This window comes from Lagopus leucura, unplaced genomic scaffold (genome assembly GCF_019238085.1).
Source record: "Lagopus leucura isolate 7727_CA_CO unplaced genomic scaffold, USGS_WTPT01 Super-Scaffold_100001, whole genome shotgun sequence".
Taxonomy (NCBI): domain Eukaryota; kingdom Metazoa; phylum Chordata; class Aves; order Galliformes; family Phasianidae; genus Lagopus; species Lagopus leucura.
Window position 1 is genome coordinate 1,824,899 of NW_024962262.1, and position 13,780 is coordinate 1,838,678.

The window sequence follows — 13,780 nt, forward strand, 5'->3', positions numbered from 1 at the left end:
TAAGACGAGAAAACACTCCCAAAACTCTTGACTATAAATCTGCAATGCTACACTTCTACACGCAGTAGATGAATACCCCCCAATCTTCCAAGTGTGTTCTACTACAGCTCCATTACAACTATGCTTCCATCACATTGAAAAATAAGTCATCATATGAAACATTCACATTACAACATTTCTAAGCTTGTTAGAAAACTCAGATATTTACAAAACAACTGAGCTGAAATAAATGAAAAAATACTAGAAATACTTGCAACTAATCTTTTGTATTAGCATAAGTGACCATTCTTCTCTGCAAGAATGTTAACAGAAACGTTTCCTGTTATGATTTTGAAAAACAGTTTTTAAATGGTACACATCCATATTTTGTATTAAAAGCTCTGCACACCAAAGTGTCTGAACTTGTGCAGGCTGACAGCAGATGCACGCTTTAAATTACTGCCACAACTTCATACAGTACAAGACAAAAATACCTCAACTGTATCTGCTTGCGTTTCTGAAGTTCTTGATTCCGAAGTTCTTCCAAACGTCTCAATTCTTCCTGACGCCGCATGAGATCTACCAGGATTCAAAACATAATGAATATAAAAGCTCTCAATTAACAACACAGTAACAACAATAACAACAAAATCACTATCAGATTACCATTCTAACAATAATCAATTTTAAAATTAAAGCCATTTCTCAACACGTCTAAGCAGCTCCCTCCCATTCAGCCAAGCTTGCCATATGAAAAACCACAAGGACCCAAGGCTCACATGCTAAGGCACTACACTGGCTATGCCCTCCAAAGAAGGTGATGGACGCAGAAATTTGAAGCCCTCAAACAAGGAGAAGGGGAGCTTAAGAAAAAGCCTCAATCACTTTAATCACGTCCTGGTTTTGCAGCTTTGGCAAGGTATCCATTTTCTCACAGTGCTGCATACTGCTGAAGTCCCTTTAGCAAGGAAACTAGTGCAATTCACATTCTCCATCATCTACTGCAGACAATTGCACAACACACCAGAAACAAGTGAAATGAACTTGAGGTGCACGTGATCTGAACCTCCGGAGCGATTAATCATGACTGGTCTTACAGTCACTTAGAAATAACTGTAACTGTTAACACTACCAGAAAGAAAAGCCACACTCTTCCTTAAAAAACACTTTAAAAAGCTCTTAAAAAGCAAGCCAGAACTAATAATAATTACTTCAATGCTGCCCAGTCAGACCACTGATTTCTGTCTGGAAACTCACGCATTCTTGAGTGAATATTAATTCCACCTCTTGCCACAATAAAAGCAGCTGTTTGCATATTCCATCTTCAGAACATTGGCCACGTTATTTACAGACACCATTAGATGTGTTTTATGCTTGAGTTCAACTACTCCACACATTTTTACACGCATTTTTTCACCACATCAATTAAATCATTTTATTTACTCTGCAAAAAACTCAAGCTTGCAACAGCACATATTATTATAAACTTTTACACTGCTACATTTACCAAAATATCATGCATTTGTTTTCTTTTAACACAGATCACCAGAATTTTACCATATATTTAATAAAGTTTACCAGATAACATCCTTACAGACAGTGTAAGTCTTCTCTCAAGCTTTGCAGGCCTGCCTTTACCAACTTTGCAAAGTCAATGTATTTACATGGACTAATGATTAAAGCAAATATTCATTCAAATCATAAAGTCACAGGACCATTTCCTTACAACAGTGCATACTGTAGCAGGCTTAGCCAATGCTATCTTCATACTCTGCCAGACTCCTTAAAGTAACATTTAGATTGGTTCAGAGTAGTCATGAGATCACGAATGAACCCACTGTGCATTCAGCATTGGTCACTGTGGGAAAAGGTATCTGTCTTCATTCTATTTCCCACTTACCTACCATCCCTTTTTTCCTTACATTAATGCACTGCAACAGTTTCTACCTTCTCTCTACTGCTAACTGCTATGAATTTATCATTTTCTCCCCTCTAAGCACTGCAGCCCTAATTTCACACATTTCTAAAAATTTTCAAGGCCTGTTTCTGATTACTGTCCTTCCTGAAACTGTTAGATCTTAAAAGCTCAGCACAACAATTAGATTTGGTACCACCCGACAGTGGCAGAATCTTGACACAAAGCTTCATTAGCTAGACAAAAATAAAGATCTCGATGTTTGGGCTGGGCACAGAGCCTCTCATATTAGAGGATTTGCAACACTGCTGATTCTGGGCTGACATTTATTGGACACGGATCCTTTCTCTGAACAGAAAAAAAACTGCACTGAAGCTGATAGCTGTGAAACAGATGGACTATTGGCTTCCTCATCTTCTCATGCCTAAAGAAAAAAGACAGATGTTTCAATATTCAAATTCTTGCAGATTCAAGGACTGAAGGTGAAAGCGACCCCTCATCTCTGGGGTTAATCCTACACACAGCCATATCAAGACCAAAAAGCTGCATTGTTTTAGCTGCTAATTTTTCAGGTTCTAAAAACAGAAAGCAAATGGCCACTTTCCATGCAGAAGAATGAAGTTTCTGACTAAATCTAGTCAAATCTTCTAGTACTTTGTCAAACTATTTCACTGTCATCATGAAGAAATATTTACACAACTCTAAAGCATACCAGCAATATGCAGATCAGAAATATCATGCCAGTTTACTTACACATGGAAGCATGTATTCTGCTTTACAAATTACTTCTGACTCAATCTGTCAAAACGTGACACTTAAAAGTGAGAAATCACACACGTTGAAAGAATGAAGTCTTTATCTTCAGTGTTAATACCATGCCATGAAAACTCAGGTACTTCAACCAGCATGTTCCAGTGCAAGTCCCAACACCTCTGATAAAGCAATTTCATTAAAACTCGTTCTCCTTTGTCTGCTGAAGTATATGGATTGTAGGAAACTCATTCTTCTCATCTTTTTAGCTCCTGCTAACTACTATGCTATAGTTTTACATTCCATGTTTCAGAATAACTATTTCAACAACCTTTGCAACCAGTCATTTCGTTTGTGCATCAGATATGCAAAAATAGTCATTCCTGATTCTGATGTTTTATGTTTCACTGCATCTTTCTTAAAAAGCACACAATTCAATCTCATCAGGTTACTTTCATATACGCTGAAGCTGAAGAGTTGGTAAGAGAAAAAAAAACATGAAACATGCTGAGAGCTGAGCTATTCAAATTCCTGCATAACAATAAGCTCAAATCTGAGCACCTGCACAAAATTCCAGGTTGTTTGGTACCAAAGAGAAGTGCTCCATTATAATCAAAGAGGAACGACAAACCCTCTTCCCACAGCAACAAAAAGCCAATCTTCTCAATGGAATATTGACACCAGAAACATCCTTATTCCAGTGGCTCTTCAGCAGAAGAAATAGTCTTTTTCTTTCTGTGTAAAAGTGGATCTTAAAAGATATTCCAAAAAATGAGAACTTTTTCCTTCAGCATCCATAAAAGGAGCTACAGTAACTATTTGGCATTTGAAATTTGTTGTTTTTTCTTATTATTTTATTATGCTCTGTATTGCAGCACCAGATCTTATATAAACACAGTTTCTCACTTAGCGCAAGCACGCTCACTGAGAAACAAGAGGACAGGTGAACTTCTTCCTAATGACAACTTCCAGTCGTAGCAAAACTAGTAACTTTAAAAACTAAGATCAAATGGTGTTCTGCAGTTCTCAACTGAAAGCAATGCAAACAGCAGTAATTATGGGCCACCAGCTTTTTGGGAAAAGACTAACAGGCAGAAAATATCAGCTACTTGCCCTGTTTCTGCTTTGCCACAGAAATACAAGCTCAACTCAGCTCCATTCCTGAGGGTAGGGCTTGAAAACAGTTTCTAAAGGACTTTCTTTCCCCCAAAACTACAGAAAGGGAACATATCCACAAAGTTAAATAAGAGTGATGCACCATTTTATACTTTCAAGAATAATGTAGGTTAATGACAACTGCCACTTACTTTGAGTTGCCTACAACAATCGTGCATACAGATTTCTCAGTTGGGTTTCAAATGTTAAAAAAAAAAAAAAAAGGAGTAAAATTATTTTGGATTGTATTGGAGAGGCACGATCAGCTGTAACTACAAACCATCATTTTACATTTTTTTTCCTGCCCAGGACACACAAACAGTGCTTTGTCCCATCTAGTACCATAAACAACACCAACAAAAACATAATTTTACAGATGAATTTGAGGCTACCATTCATTCTTGTGATATAAACTATTTACAGCACAAAAACTTAGGTGAAAAAATACACCTAGGCAACCTCCCCTTTCTCGACTTCTTAATCCATTACTGCAAACCCTCAAAGACTACACAAACAGAAAAATACTACTTCCTTTGCCTTGGTTCAACACATTTAATTAAATAGCATCTACCAGAAATCTCTGCATTTAACATACAGCTCAATATGCTACAGACAGAAAATTTGTGAAAAGGAAAGAATTAATGCTAATACATTATCTGATTTTTTACCTTGCCTCATCAACATTAGCTGATGCTCATGTCTAGCTGCTTCCATTTCTGCCTCTAGTTTCTCTTTGGCTTCTCTAATGTTCCTGTCAACCTGTTCACGCTGTTGCTTTTCCATCTCATCAAGAGCCTTCCAACGTGAAGCATACTCAAACTCAAATGTTCCAGGTTGAGCAAAACGTGGAGGCTGTTCTCTTTCCCTAATAAAAATTTTGCAGTTAAAATGTACAGAAGGACACATTAAGATCAACAGCCGTAACAGCCAAAGAATTCACAAACAATCACTTCAAATCTGATGCAAAGTCAGATCAGCATTGCAAACCAGTTTGTCAGTTTAATTCAGCTGTTAATGTGGTAAGTAATCTGATCAGAGAAATCTTGCAAATAAATATCTACTCCATTTATATAATCAACATAAAAACGTTTAATTACCATGGTACAAAACATTTAGCTGTGACATTAGAAGGGTGAACCCAGCTAATCTAAAGTGGTCACATCATATAAGAAATTAAATGCATATTAAAGCTTACTAAACAGTTCAGACTGTTAGTAAGAATATTTAAAGGAGCCAATACTTTATTCACATTCTAACACTAATGTTTTAAAGAACAATGATTTTATTTTTTTTTTTCCAAGTATTACTCTACAGGTTTAACTGCTTACCAGAGTAAGTATTTTAGTTTCAAGCTGCAAGATTTCTAAATAGCAATCAGATCTGAATGTAACAAGTAATACTCTCTAACAAAGGAAAACCCTCTTTCACCTCATGCTAGAGACTTTTTTGCTCAAAATTACATCCAAATCACAGAAGCTGCCAAGATTTACACCCCAGTGACTCTACAGAGGTGGTGGTGCTAGTCAAGAGGATAAAATTCTGTGGGCGTACACATCTCTGCAGGATCAGACCACAGCCCAAGCTCACAAAAGACTACCAGTGACTGGCAGTAAGCTCCAGCTGATTTCAGCCAAGACCAGGAATCTCTACCTCAGTAAAATCACAGAATGCTAAACCAACAAGACTCCATTTTACTATGATTAGGAAAATGAAAAAAGTTGCTTGTTAATCTTTAGCAATCAGTGGAACAGTACAATAGTTAGGTTGGAAGGAGCCTAAAAGATCCTAAGGTTCAACAGCTGGGACCTGGGGGTGCTGGTGACAGCAGCTCAGCACCAGCCAGCAGTGCCCCAGCAGCCAAGGGACAAACCACCTTTTGGGGAGCATTAAACACAACATGGCCAGCCAGTCCCATGAGGCGATTCTCCCACTGTATTTAGCACTGGTGCAGCCCAGCCTTAAGCACATAGCTCTTGGCTCTAAAGTATAAAAAAGATGCAAAGGTACCCAAAAGCATTCAGAGGCAGGCAATAAAGCTGGCAGGACTGCAGGGTACATCCTATGGGTGGCAGAACACACAGTTTATCTAGTTTAGAGAAAAGGAAGGGAAGTGCAGACAGATGTACCAGACTCTTCTCTCTACTAACCAATGACTAATGGGAGACAAGGAAAAAAATTCTTTACCATGAGGGTGGTTCACACCCTGTGCTTGTTGGTGGTCAAGAGGCAGCTGGATAATGCTGTAACTTTTAGTCAGCCTCAGGTGCTCAGGCAGTGGACTCAATGATCTTGGAAGACCACTTCCAACTGAACTATTCTAATGCCAATTCTGAATACAGAAATGACACATCGCTTTTCTGTGGGAAAAAGTTTACTGACCTAACATCTGGCTTCCTCTTGGCTGTACAAAATAAACATACACCAACCTGAAATAAAAATATTACCTTACTAAATACTTACTTAGTATCTTCATTTTATAAAGTTAAAAGTCAAACCGAACTTACTTGTGGTACTGTTGTGTTTTTTGCATTAGCTTCTCTGGGAGCCCATCCTCATCATCAAATTGCTCCATTGGCTCTACAACAACAGGTCGAGGTGTTCTGGAAGAGAATTCCAATTGAATAACTGAATAATGAAAGAAACAGTAAAATAAGCTGCTCTGGTATTTTGAAGCAGGACCTTTGGAAACTAACATACATATTATCTCACTGTCCTTTTCCGCAAATTCTTCTGAAACAACAAAATTCCAATTAAACCCAATCTCAAAAATCATCTTTGAAAGTGACAACTGGTTCTACACCCAAAAACAGCTGTGGATTCTGCATAGAAAATACAACTTCATGTAGTTTTGACTGCCGTGAAGTATAGGAATATTTGAAGCTGAAAAAAAAATCTCAAAAACATTATAAATTATTTAGACAGCGTGGGAACCATCACTATAACAGCACAGCACCAAATAAAGCCAAAAGGTAGCAATACTCACTCTGCTCATATTTCCACAGAATATGAACAGATTCTAATTATGGTTACTCCACAACTAAAAACAGCCTGGTATTTTTGCAATGATTTTTCTATTTCTAGAATAACTTCTACATAATGTGGAATGCATTCTTGGAGTTTGCAGTATTTGAAGTAATCAGAGTCAAGTATTAGCTAACGATGGATAACAATAAAATCTTCAATTGTATATAAGAACTACACCAGTTTCGGGAGCATCTAAATAATACCTTAAAATTTTACGAGCTAAAAAGCTCCTATTGTCAAAAGGCCAGCACTTTGGTTTTGTTCCACACTTTAAAAAAAAAAACAACTTTGCAGATCACAGAAAACAAAATGTTTGTATTTGAAGAACATGGACAGCTGGAAAAAATCGTTAGGCATCAAGGGGGGGGAAAAAAAACAGCCTGGAATCGTAGCACACAGCATTTCAAGTATTTCTCCTCTCTGAATAGAAAGGAGAAATTTTAGATCTCCTTTAAAATATCAAGTTTCTAATTTTGAAGCAAAACAAAAACCATCACAGCACAAAAACTATCATAGGAGATTCATATTAATTACATTAGCTTAGGTGTCTGATGTGTTTCCTAATGTGCAGCTGAAAGACAAAGATCAAGTGCTTTTTATTCACTAAGTCATGGTTAGATGATTACTTCCATCAAACAAAGCTAGCCAGCAACTACTAAAACAAGAATATCCTCCCTCGTATCCAGCTTCTTTTTCCCCCGCCACATCTCTCATGCCAAGAATAGTACTCATGTAACACTATAGCATTCACTGAACTAGATTAGTTGCCTGGTTTGGCTCACCGTGCCTCCACTCAAACACTAATGCCAAGAAAATCCACAACAAATAAGAACAAACTTCCAGTGCCTACTGACAATAACAGAGACTTAGACTGAATTTACTATGTATCCACCAGAATTCAGTCCAGTCACACATACGATTTATGATATTATTATCAGCAAGAGGAGTTCCAAATCCTTTTTCCACCTGCCATCTCATCAGAGCAATATATTTTCCTGCCTTATCCTCAGCTGGACCTGGTGCTCTTAATACCCAGGTGAGCAAGCACCTTCACTTTCTAAAACAGCCAAAAATGAACGTAACAAAAGCAGCCACATACCTCTCCTTTGTTTCACTAAGCACAGGTGGCTATTGGAAGTATCAAACAGCTCTGAAGGTAAAAGCAGCCTGAATCAGAACTGCAACTTCCCAACAGTATGGCAGCAAGCCTTGACACTGTGAAACTGCAGCCCTTTTTTCCCAAATTATACGGGGTTATAAAAAAAAAAAAAAAAAAAAAAAAATACATACCTGAAAATATACAATTTCACTCAGCCTTTATGAAAATACTGGAAGCTGTCCCTAGCTACCATATAAAAAAGCACAGCAGTTAACAACTCTTTTCATTGAGTACCAAAATAAGAGATGGTAGAGCAAAGTACCGTAATCCACAAGCTTGCTTGACCTTGAAATTTTTCCAGAAATGTCTGCCATCAACTTGTGCAAAACAAGTTCACATTAGAAAGAAAAATCCTACAGCTTTGAAAGATATAAATAAAGCTTTCTTGAAGACAAAAAGCCAAATAACATTTTCCCAAGTTCAAAGAAATATCAGCAAAGTCGCGCCCCCCTCAGCCAAGAAGCACATCCTTACACGGTATCAGTACTGGGATCAGGAAGAGCTCAATCAGTGAAAATAAAGCCTCATTAAGAAGAGCCCTATTAAACAGGCTGGAATCCAAAATTACAAGACTTGTAAGCAAATGAGTGGCTTTATTTTTTATTCTCCAGTGTGGAGAACGATGTATTTCAGGCAGTCACGTAAAGCACCTTTAATTTCCGACCTCACGGCTTTCATGATTTGAAAATAAGAACTATGGAATGCCCGCGAATGCTTTTTTCTTTCACATGAGAAATGCATACTCGACACAAACGCAAACAAAATCCCGTGGACTTACGTTGTTAGCAAGAATGCACCATCACTGCATCTTTCTAGAGCTTTCCGTGCCGGAGGTTTTGCCGCAAACTCTACGAAACCTTTTCCTGTAGCTCTGCCGCGATCATCTACTACAACTACAGCTCTCTCCACGGGTCCAAACTGAGAGAATGCTTGTTCCAGCAGCTCATTAGAAACCACGGGTGAAAGATTCTTGACTGTTAGGGCAGCTCCATGCGTAGCAAATCGAATTCGAAGTGGTCTGCTCTTCAAAATAGTACCATCAAGTTCTGCTTTTGCTATTTCGGCCAGTGTCCTAGATTCCTTTTTCAAGATACAAAATATTGTATATGTTTTATTTACAAAGACAACAGACATGGCTTTTGTGCTGCTGTTCCTCCCCTCAAACCCCAGAAAAGCAGCATTTTTTCTTCCTTTAATAGGAGCTCATTTTCAATAGGGTCATTTAGCACTCATTTTTGCCCTCCGAAAGTTCCTATCCCCTGACTGCCATAATATGCACTTTTCATCTCGTACGATTTAGCCTAAAAAAAGTTACTTAGATGCACATTTTTCTTACACATGAGAGGACACAGCATTCCCATCATCACAAATACGCCTGCACTGCACTGTAAAGGCTTTCTGCAGAGTTGAGAATTTGACGCCTTTTTATATTTACCTACTGAAATGCTTAGATTCACACAGGAGCTGTTCCTTACAGGAACAGTATCTTCATAGACCGCACTACAAGATCTAAAGGCCAGTGCTTCTGGTTGCTTTCTAGGATTATTTATTTTTTTTAAATCGATGAAAATATTCTTTGAAAACAACTTGCTTGTTGCTACCATTGGATAAAGTCTCCACGTGTGTCTAATTCTCATCATTTCTTGACGAAATTACATTGCAACTGCTGTATTAATTCCTCTCACACTTACAGGTTTTCTGCACCCACATCCATGAGACAAGTCCATCTCAATAACTGCCTTTTTCTCACCTCAGAAATCCTCAACTAGTTTTATACCTGCAATCCCAAACATTTAAACAAATAATTCTCAAAGTGGCAGCCATTTTCTCCACACCTTGACCAACCACATAAACGGTTTAAAAATATTACTCTCTTAATATAGTGCAAAAGGGACATTTGGGTAGATACTGATCTCTACTACGTGCAGAACTGAGTAATGTATGCAAATATATTGCACTGCCTACAGGAAACTGTTAATTCAGGTTGCGAGAACTCTGTCACAGTAAAAAACAGATAGCAGGATGCCACATTTACCTGTGACAAGCAAAAGATGTTAAAAAAAAAAAAAGCCTAACCAACAAAACGTGCAGAAAAATCTTAAGAACAGTTGGCACAGAAAGCACTTTAAAGCTTTTCTCTGAACTCAGTAAATCAGAGCATCCTAGACGTGGCAGTCAGGAAAACTAATCCTGCACACGGAACTGAAAAATGTAAATGCAGCATGACACGCTTTAAGGATGATTTCTTTTTTGAACACTTGATTTGAAATAATACTGGTTAAATTGTATGAGCCCGAGAATCGTTAAATTCAGACAATTCTAAGTTTCCAATTCGGTACAAGCGTGAATTACATGTTCTGAGCTTTCAATACGTGTGAGCAATGGTATTTCAAAACAGATCCGTGCAATCTTTAAAATTAACTGCATGAGGAAATACTCATAAAGAACCGCGCAGATCGAAATTTGCTTCGGCACCGAGAGTCCTAAAGTACAATAAAACGCTCCCAGTTAACGAAAGAAAAATCGTTTTACGTGTATTCAACAAATGGAGCAGATCGCACAAGAACTCCCGCTGGCCGAGCTGCGGGAACAGGGCGAGCAGCACGTCAACGGGGCTGGGGGAGGAACCCGAAACCCGCACGGCCCCGAGGGGGGAACGCCAAGAGCGGCTCCGGCTGGGGAGCGCGGGGCGAGGGGGCGGGAGGGGCGGAGAACAGCGCGAGCAGCGAAGGACAAAAAGGGAACGCGGGGCAGCGGCCGCGCTTCACGGCCGCCCCGCGGGGAGAGCGGGGCGGGGTGGGGCAGGGCCGGGCAGGGTGGGCCGCAGAGCCCCGCGATAAGCTCACCAGGCGGATGAAGCCGAAGCCGCGGTCCCGGTTGATGAAGACCTCGCTGGGCTCCCCATAGCGCTCGAAGAGGCGCTTGAAATCTTCCTCGGTGATGTCGGTGGGCAGGTTGCCCACGAACAGGCGGCAGCGCTGCGTGTAGCTCTTCTCGCCGGGTTTGAGAAAGCTTTTGATGTCGATTGTGAACCCGCCCTCCTGCTCCTCATCCCCGCCCTCCTTGCCCGGCACCAGCGCCATGGCCGCCGCCTCGTTCTCCGTCTCCAGGCCCCGCAGCCCCTTCAGGCCGCCGCCACCGCCCCCCACCATCCCCAGCGGCGCCGCTGGGGAGCTATTCTCGATCCGCACTTGCTTCAAGTTCCGATTCGCCGCCATGCTCAGCCCTCGCTCCCTTCTCCCCGCTTTTCTCGGGGGGTGCGGAGCCGCGCTCGGCAGCCACTGCCTCCGATCCGCAGCCGATTCAAAATGGCGCCGCAGCCGCCCCCGACGAGTTGCAACGTCCCCGCGGCCGGCCCCGCCCACCGGCGGCCGCTCTCTCTCGCCGGCTGCTACGCCTGCGTGCCGCGCTCCCCGCGGCTCCTCGAAGGGAGGGGGGAGTGGGCTGCGCACGCGCCTCGCCGCGCGGCACGGCGGGGCTGCGGAGGCGCCGAGGCCGCCTGTGGCGGGCCGGTCTCCTTCGGGCGCCGTCGTCACCGTTCGGCTCTGGGAGCCGGGCGAGCCCGCGTCGGACCGCGGGAGAACGGCCTTCGCATCCTCGGGGCCCTGGGGCTCAGCCCAGCCGGGAGCTTCCCCGCCGCTTTCAGCCAGCGCGGCTCCCTCGGGCCTTACCCGCCCACCGCGAATCCGGCCGTGCTCGGCGGATCGGTGCTCTGAGGCGCGTTCCGATCGCGCGCGCTCCGCTGCGGTCCGTACCGAGGCGGGAGAACGCCCTGCGGGGCTCTGCGCCGGGCGGAGGGCGGCGGTACCCGCGCTCGACGCCGAGGAGACTGCAGGGAACGGCGCAGGCAGACGAAGAGCCGAGCGCTGTGGAGGCAGAGGGAGGGCCCCGGGCTGCGGGAACGCGCCCACTGTTGGGTGCGGGCGGCACGGCTGCGGGGGCAGGCCTTACTGCGCGGGATGCCGGCACGGCGCTGTCTTGCGCGGCCGCTGCCGCCCTGTGAGGGGGCGGCTTTCATTCAGACAAAGCGCTGTGCTCTGCCTGCGGCCTCGGAGGGACCTGATAAAAGAAATTGTTCTTGCTTCCGATTCCCACTGTAGCCTGAGCAAGACCTCGGGAGAAAATAACTTTTTTATTTATACTGCTATAACAAATAAAAAAAAAAAAGCACCTGTAGAGAACCTTCTGTGATTAGTATTTATTTAGCTAATCCATGACATGGGCTGTTCTTTTTCAAAGTAGCAATAAGCGTGATCCTGAAGAAGTCAGCTCCGCAGCAGGTGTGAGCGCTTTGCTGAGCAATTTCAGAGAATCAGAATGTCCTGTGTTGGAAGGGACCTGTAATGATCATCGAGTCCTACTCCTGGCTCCACGCAGCACCAGCCAAGAATCAGACTGTATGTCTGAGAGCATTATCCAGAGGGAGACGGTGTTGTTCAGTCTGGAGGCTCAGGAGACAGCTAATCACTCTCTGTAACTACCAGAAGGGAAGCTGTAGTGAGCTGGGGGTCGGCCTCTTGTGTGATTGTGCTAGAGGGAGTGGCCTCAAGTTGCACCAGGGGAGATTTAGGCTGGACGTTAGGAAATGCTACTTCTCTGAAAGAGTGGTCAAGCAGTGGAATGGGCTGCCCAGGAAGGTGGTGGAGTCACTGGCCCTGCAGGTGTTCGAGGAACATTTGGACATTGTGTTGAGGGATGTGGTTTAGTGAGAGCTATTGGTGATAGGTGGATGGTTGGACTGGATGATCTTGTGGGTCTTTTCCAACCTTGGTGATTCTATGATTCTTTCCAAAAATCTGACAGCCTGTATCTGGATGGCATAGATGCTGGCATTAAGGGGCTGCGTGGCCCTGAGCAGCTAGGAGCTAGTCTGAGCCTTGCTGCCACTGGGCACTAGCACACACAAACAGGTGTGCACACATGCATGCACGCAGGCGCACACACACACACACACACATGACTGCCCTGGTGATAGAAGATATAGAGAAGGCAGTGTTACTGAATGCCTTCTCTTGTCTCTGCCTATGCAGATGGAGGCTGTCCTGAGGAGTTACGTACCCCCTGAGGCCCCGGAGGAAGTCAGGATCAAGGAGGAGTTTGCCTCAGTTGATGAGGACTGGGCTAAAGATCAATTAAGCAATCTGGACATCCATAAATCCATGGGTCCTGATGGGATGCACCATGGGTGCTGAGGGAGCTGGTGGAAGTCATTGCTGGGCCACGGCCACCCTCTATTTTCTTTGGTAAATTGTGGGGAACGAGAGAGATGGATGAAGACTGGAGGAAAACAAATGTCATTCCAGTCTTCAAAAAGGGCAAGAAGGGGGACCTGGGTAATTATAGACTGATCAGCGTCACCTCCATCCCTGGAAAGGTGATGGAAAAACTTATCCTTGGCGCTGCCTCTAAGCATATCAAGGATAAGAGGATAAGAGGTCAATAGGAGCAGACAACATGGCTTCACCAAGAGGAAGTCATGCTTGACCAACCTGATAGCCTTTTATGAAGACGTAACCAGGTGGGTAGATGATGGCAAAACAGTGGATTTGGCGTGTCTTTATTTTAGTAGAACATTTGACACTTCTCCCACAGCATCCTCGCAGCTAAACTGAGGAAGTGTGATCTGGATGATTGATTGAGTAGTGAGGTGGACTGGCTGAAGGAAAGAAGACAGAGAGTTGTGGTCAATGGGACAGAGTGAGTCTAGTTGGAGGCCTGTATCTAGTGGAGTCCATCAAGGGTCAATACTGGGACCAGTGCTATTCAATATATTCATCAGTGACTTGGATGAGGGAGCA

At 43.0% G+C, this 13,780-nt stretch overlaps 1 protein-coding gene across 6 annotated transcripts in view; it reads right to left on the bottom strand.

The window, feature by feature from the left end:
* PSPC1 (paraspeckle component 1) overlaps positions 1-11,297 on the bottom strand; it is a 64,469-nt gene extending 53,172 nt beyond the window's left edge. For all 6 annotated transcript variants that reach the window (XR_006178316.1, XR_006178315.1, XR_006178314.1 and 3 more), the window contains exons 1-5: positions 10,829-11,297; positions 8,761-9,062; positions 6,304-6,399; positions 4,468-4,664; positions 474-558 (exon numbers count right to left, since the gene is read on the bottom strand). Coding sequence is in view for 2 of the 6 variants with exons in the window: in XM_042868547.1 (XP_042724481.1) it covers positions 474-558; positions 4,468-4,664; positions 6,304-6,399; positions 8,761-9,062; positions 10,829-11,200 (1,052 nt within the window). In the remaining 4 variants the exon portion in view is untranslated. The remainder of the gene's footprint in view (positions 1-473; positions 559-4,467; positions 4,665-6,303; positions 6,400-8,760; positions 9,063-10,828) is intronic.
* Positions 11,298-13,780: the final 2,483 nt, after the last annotated feature.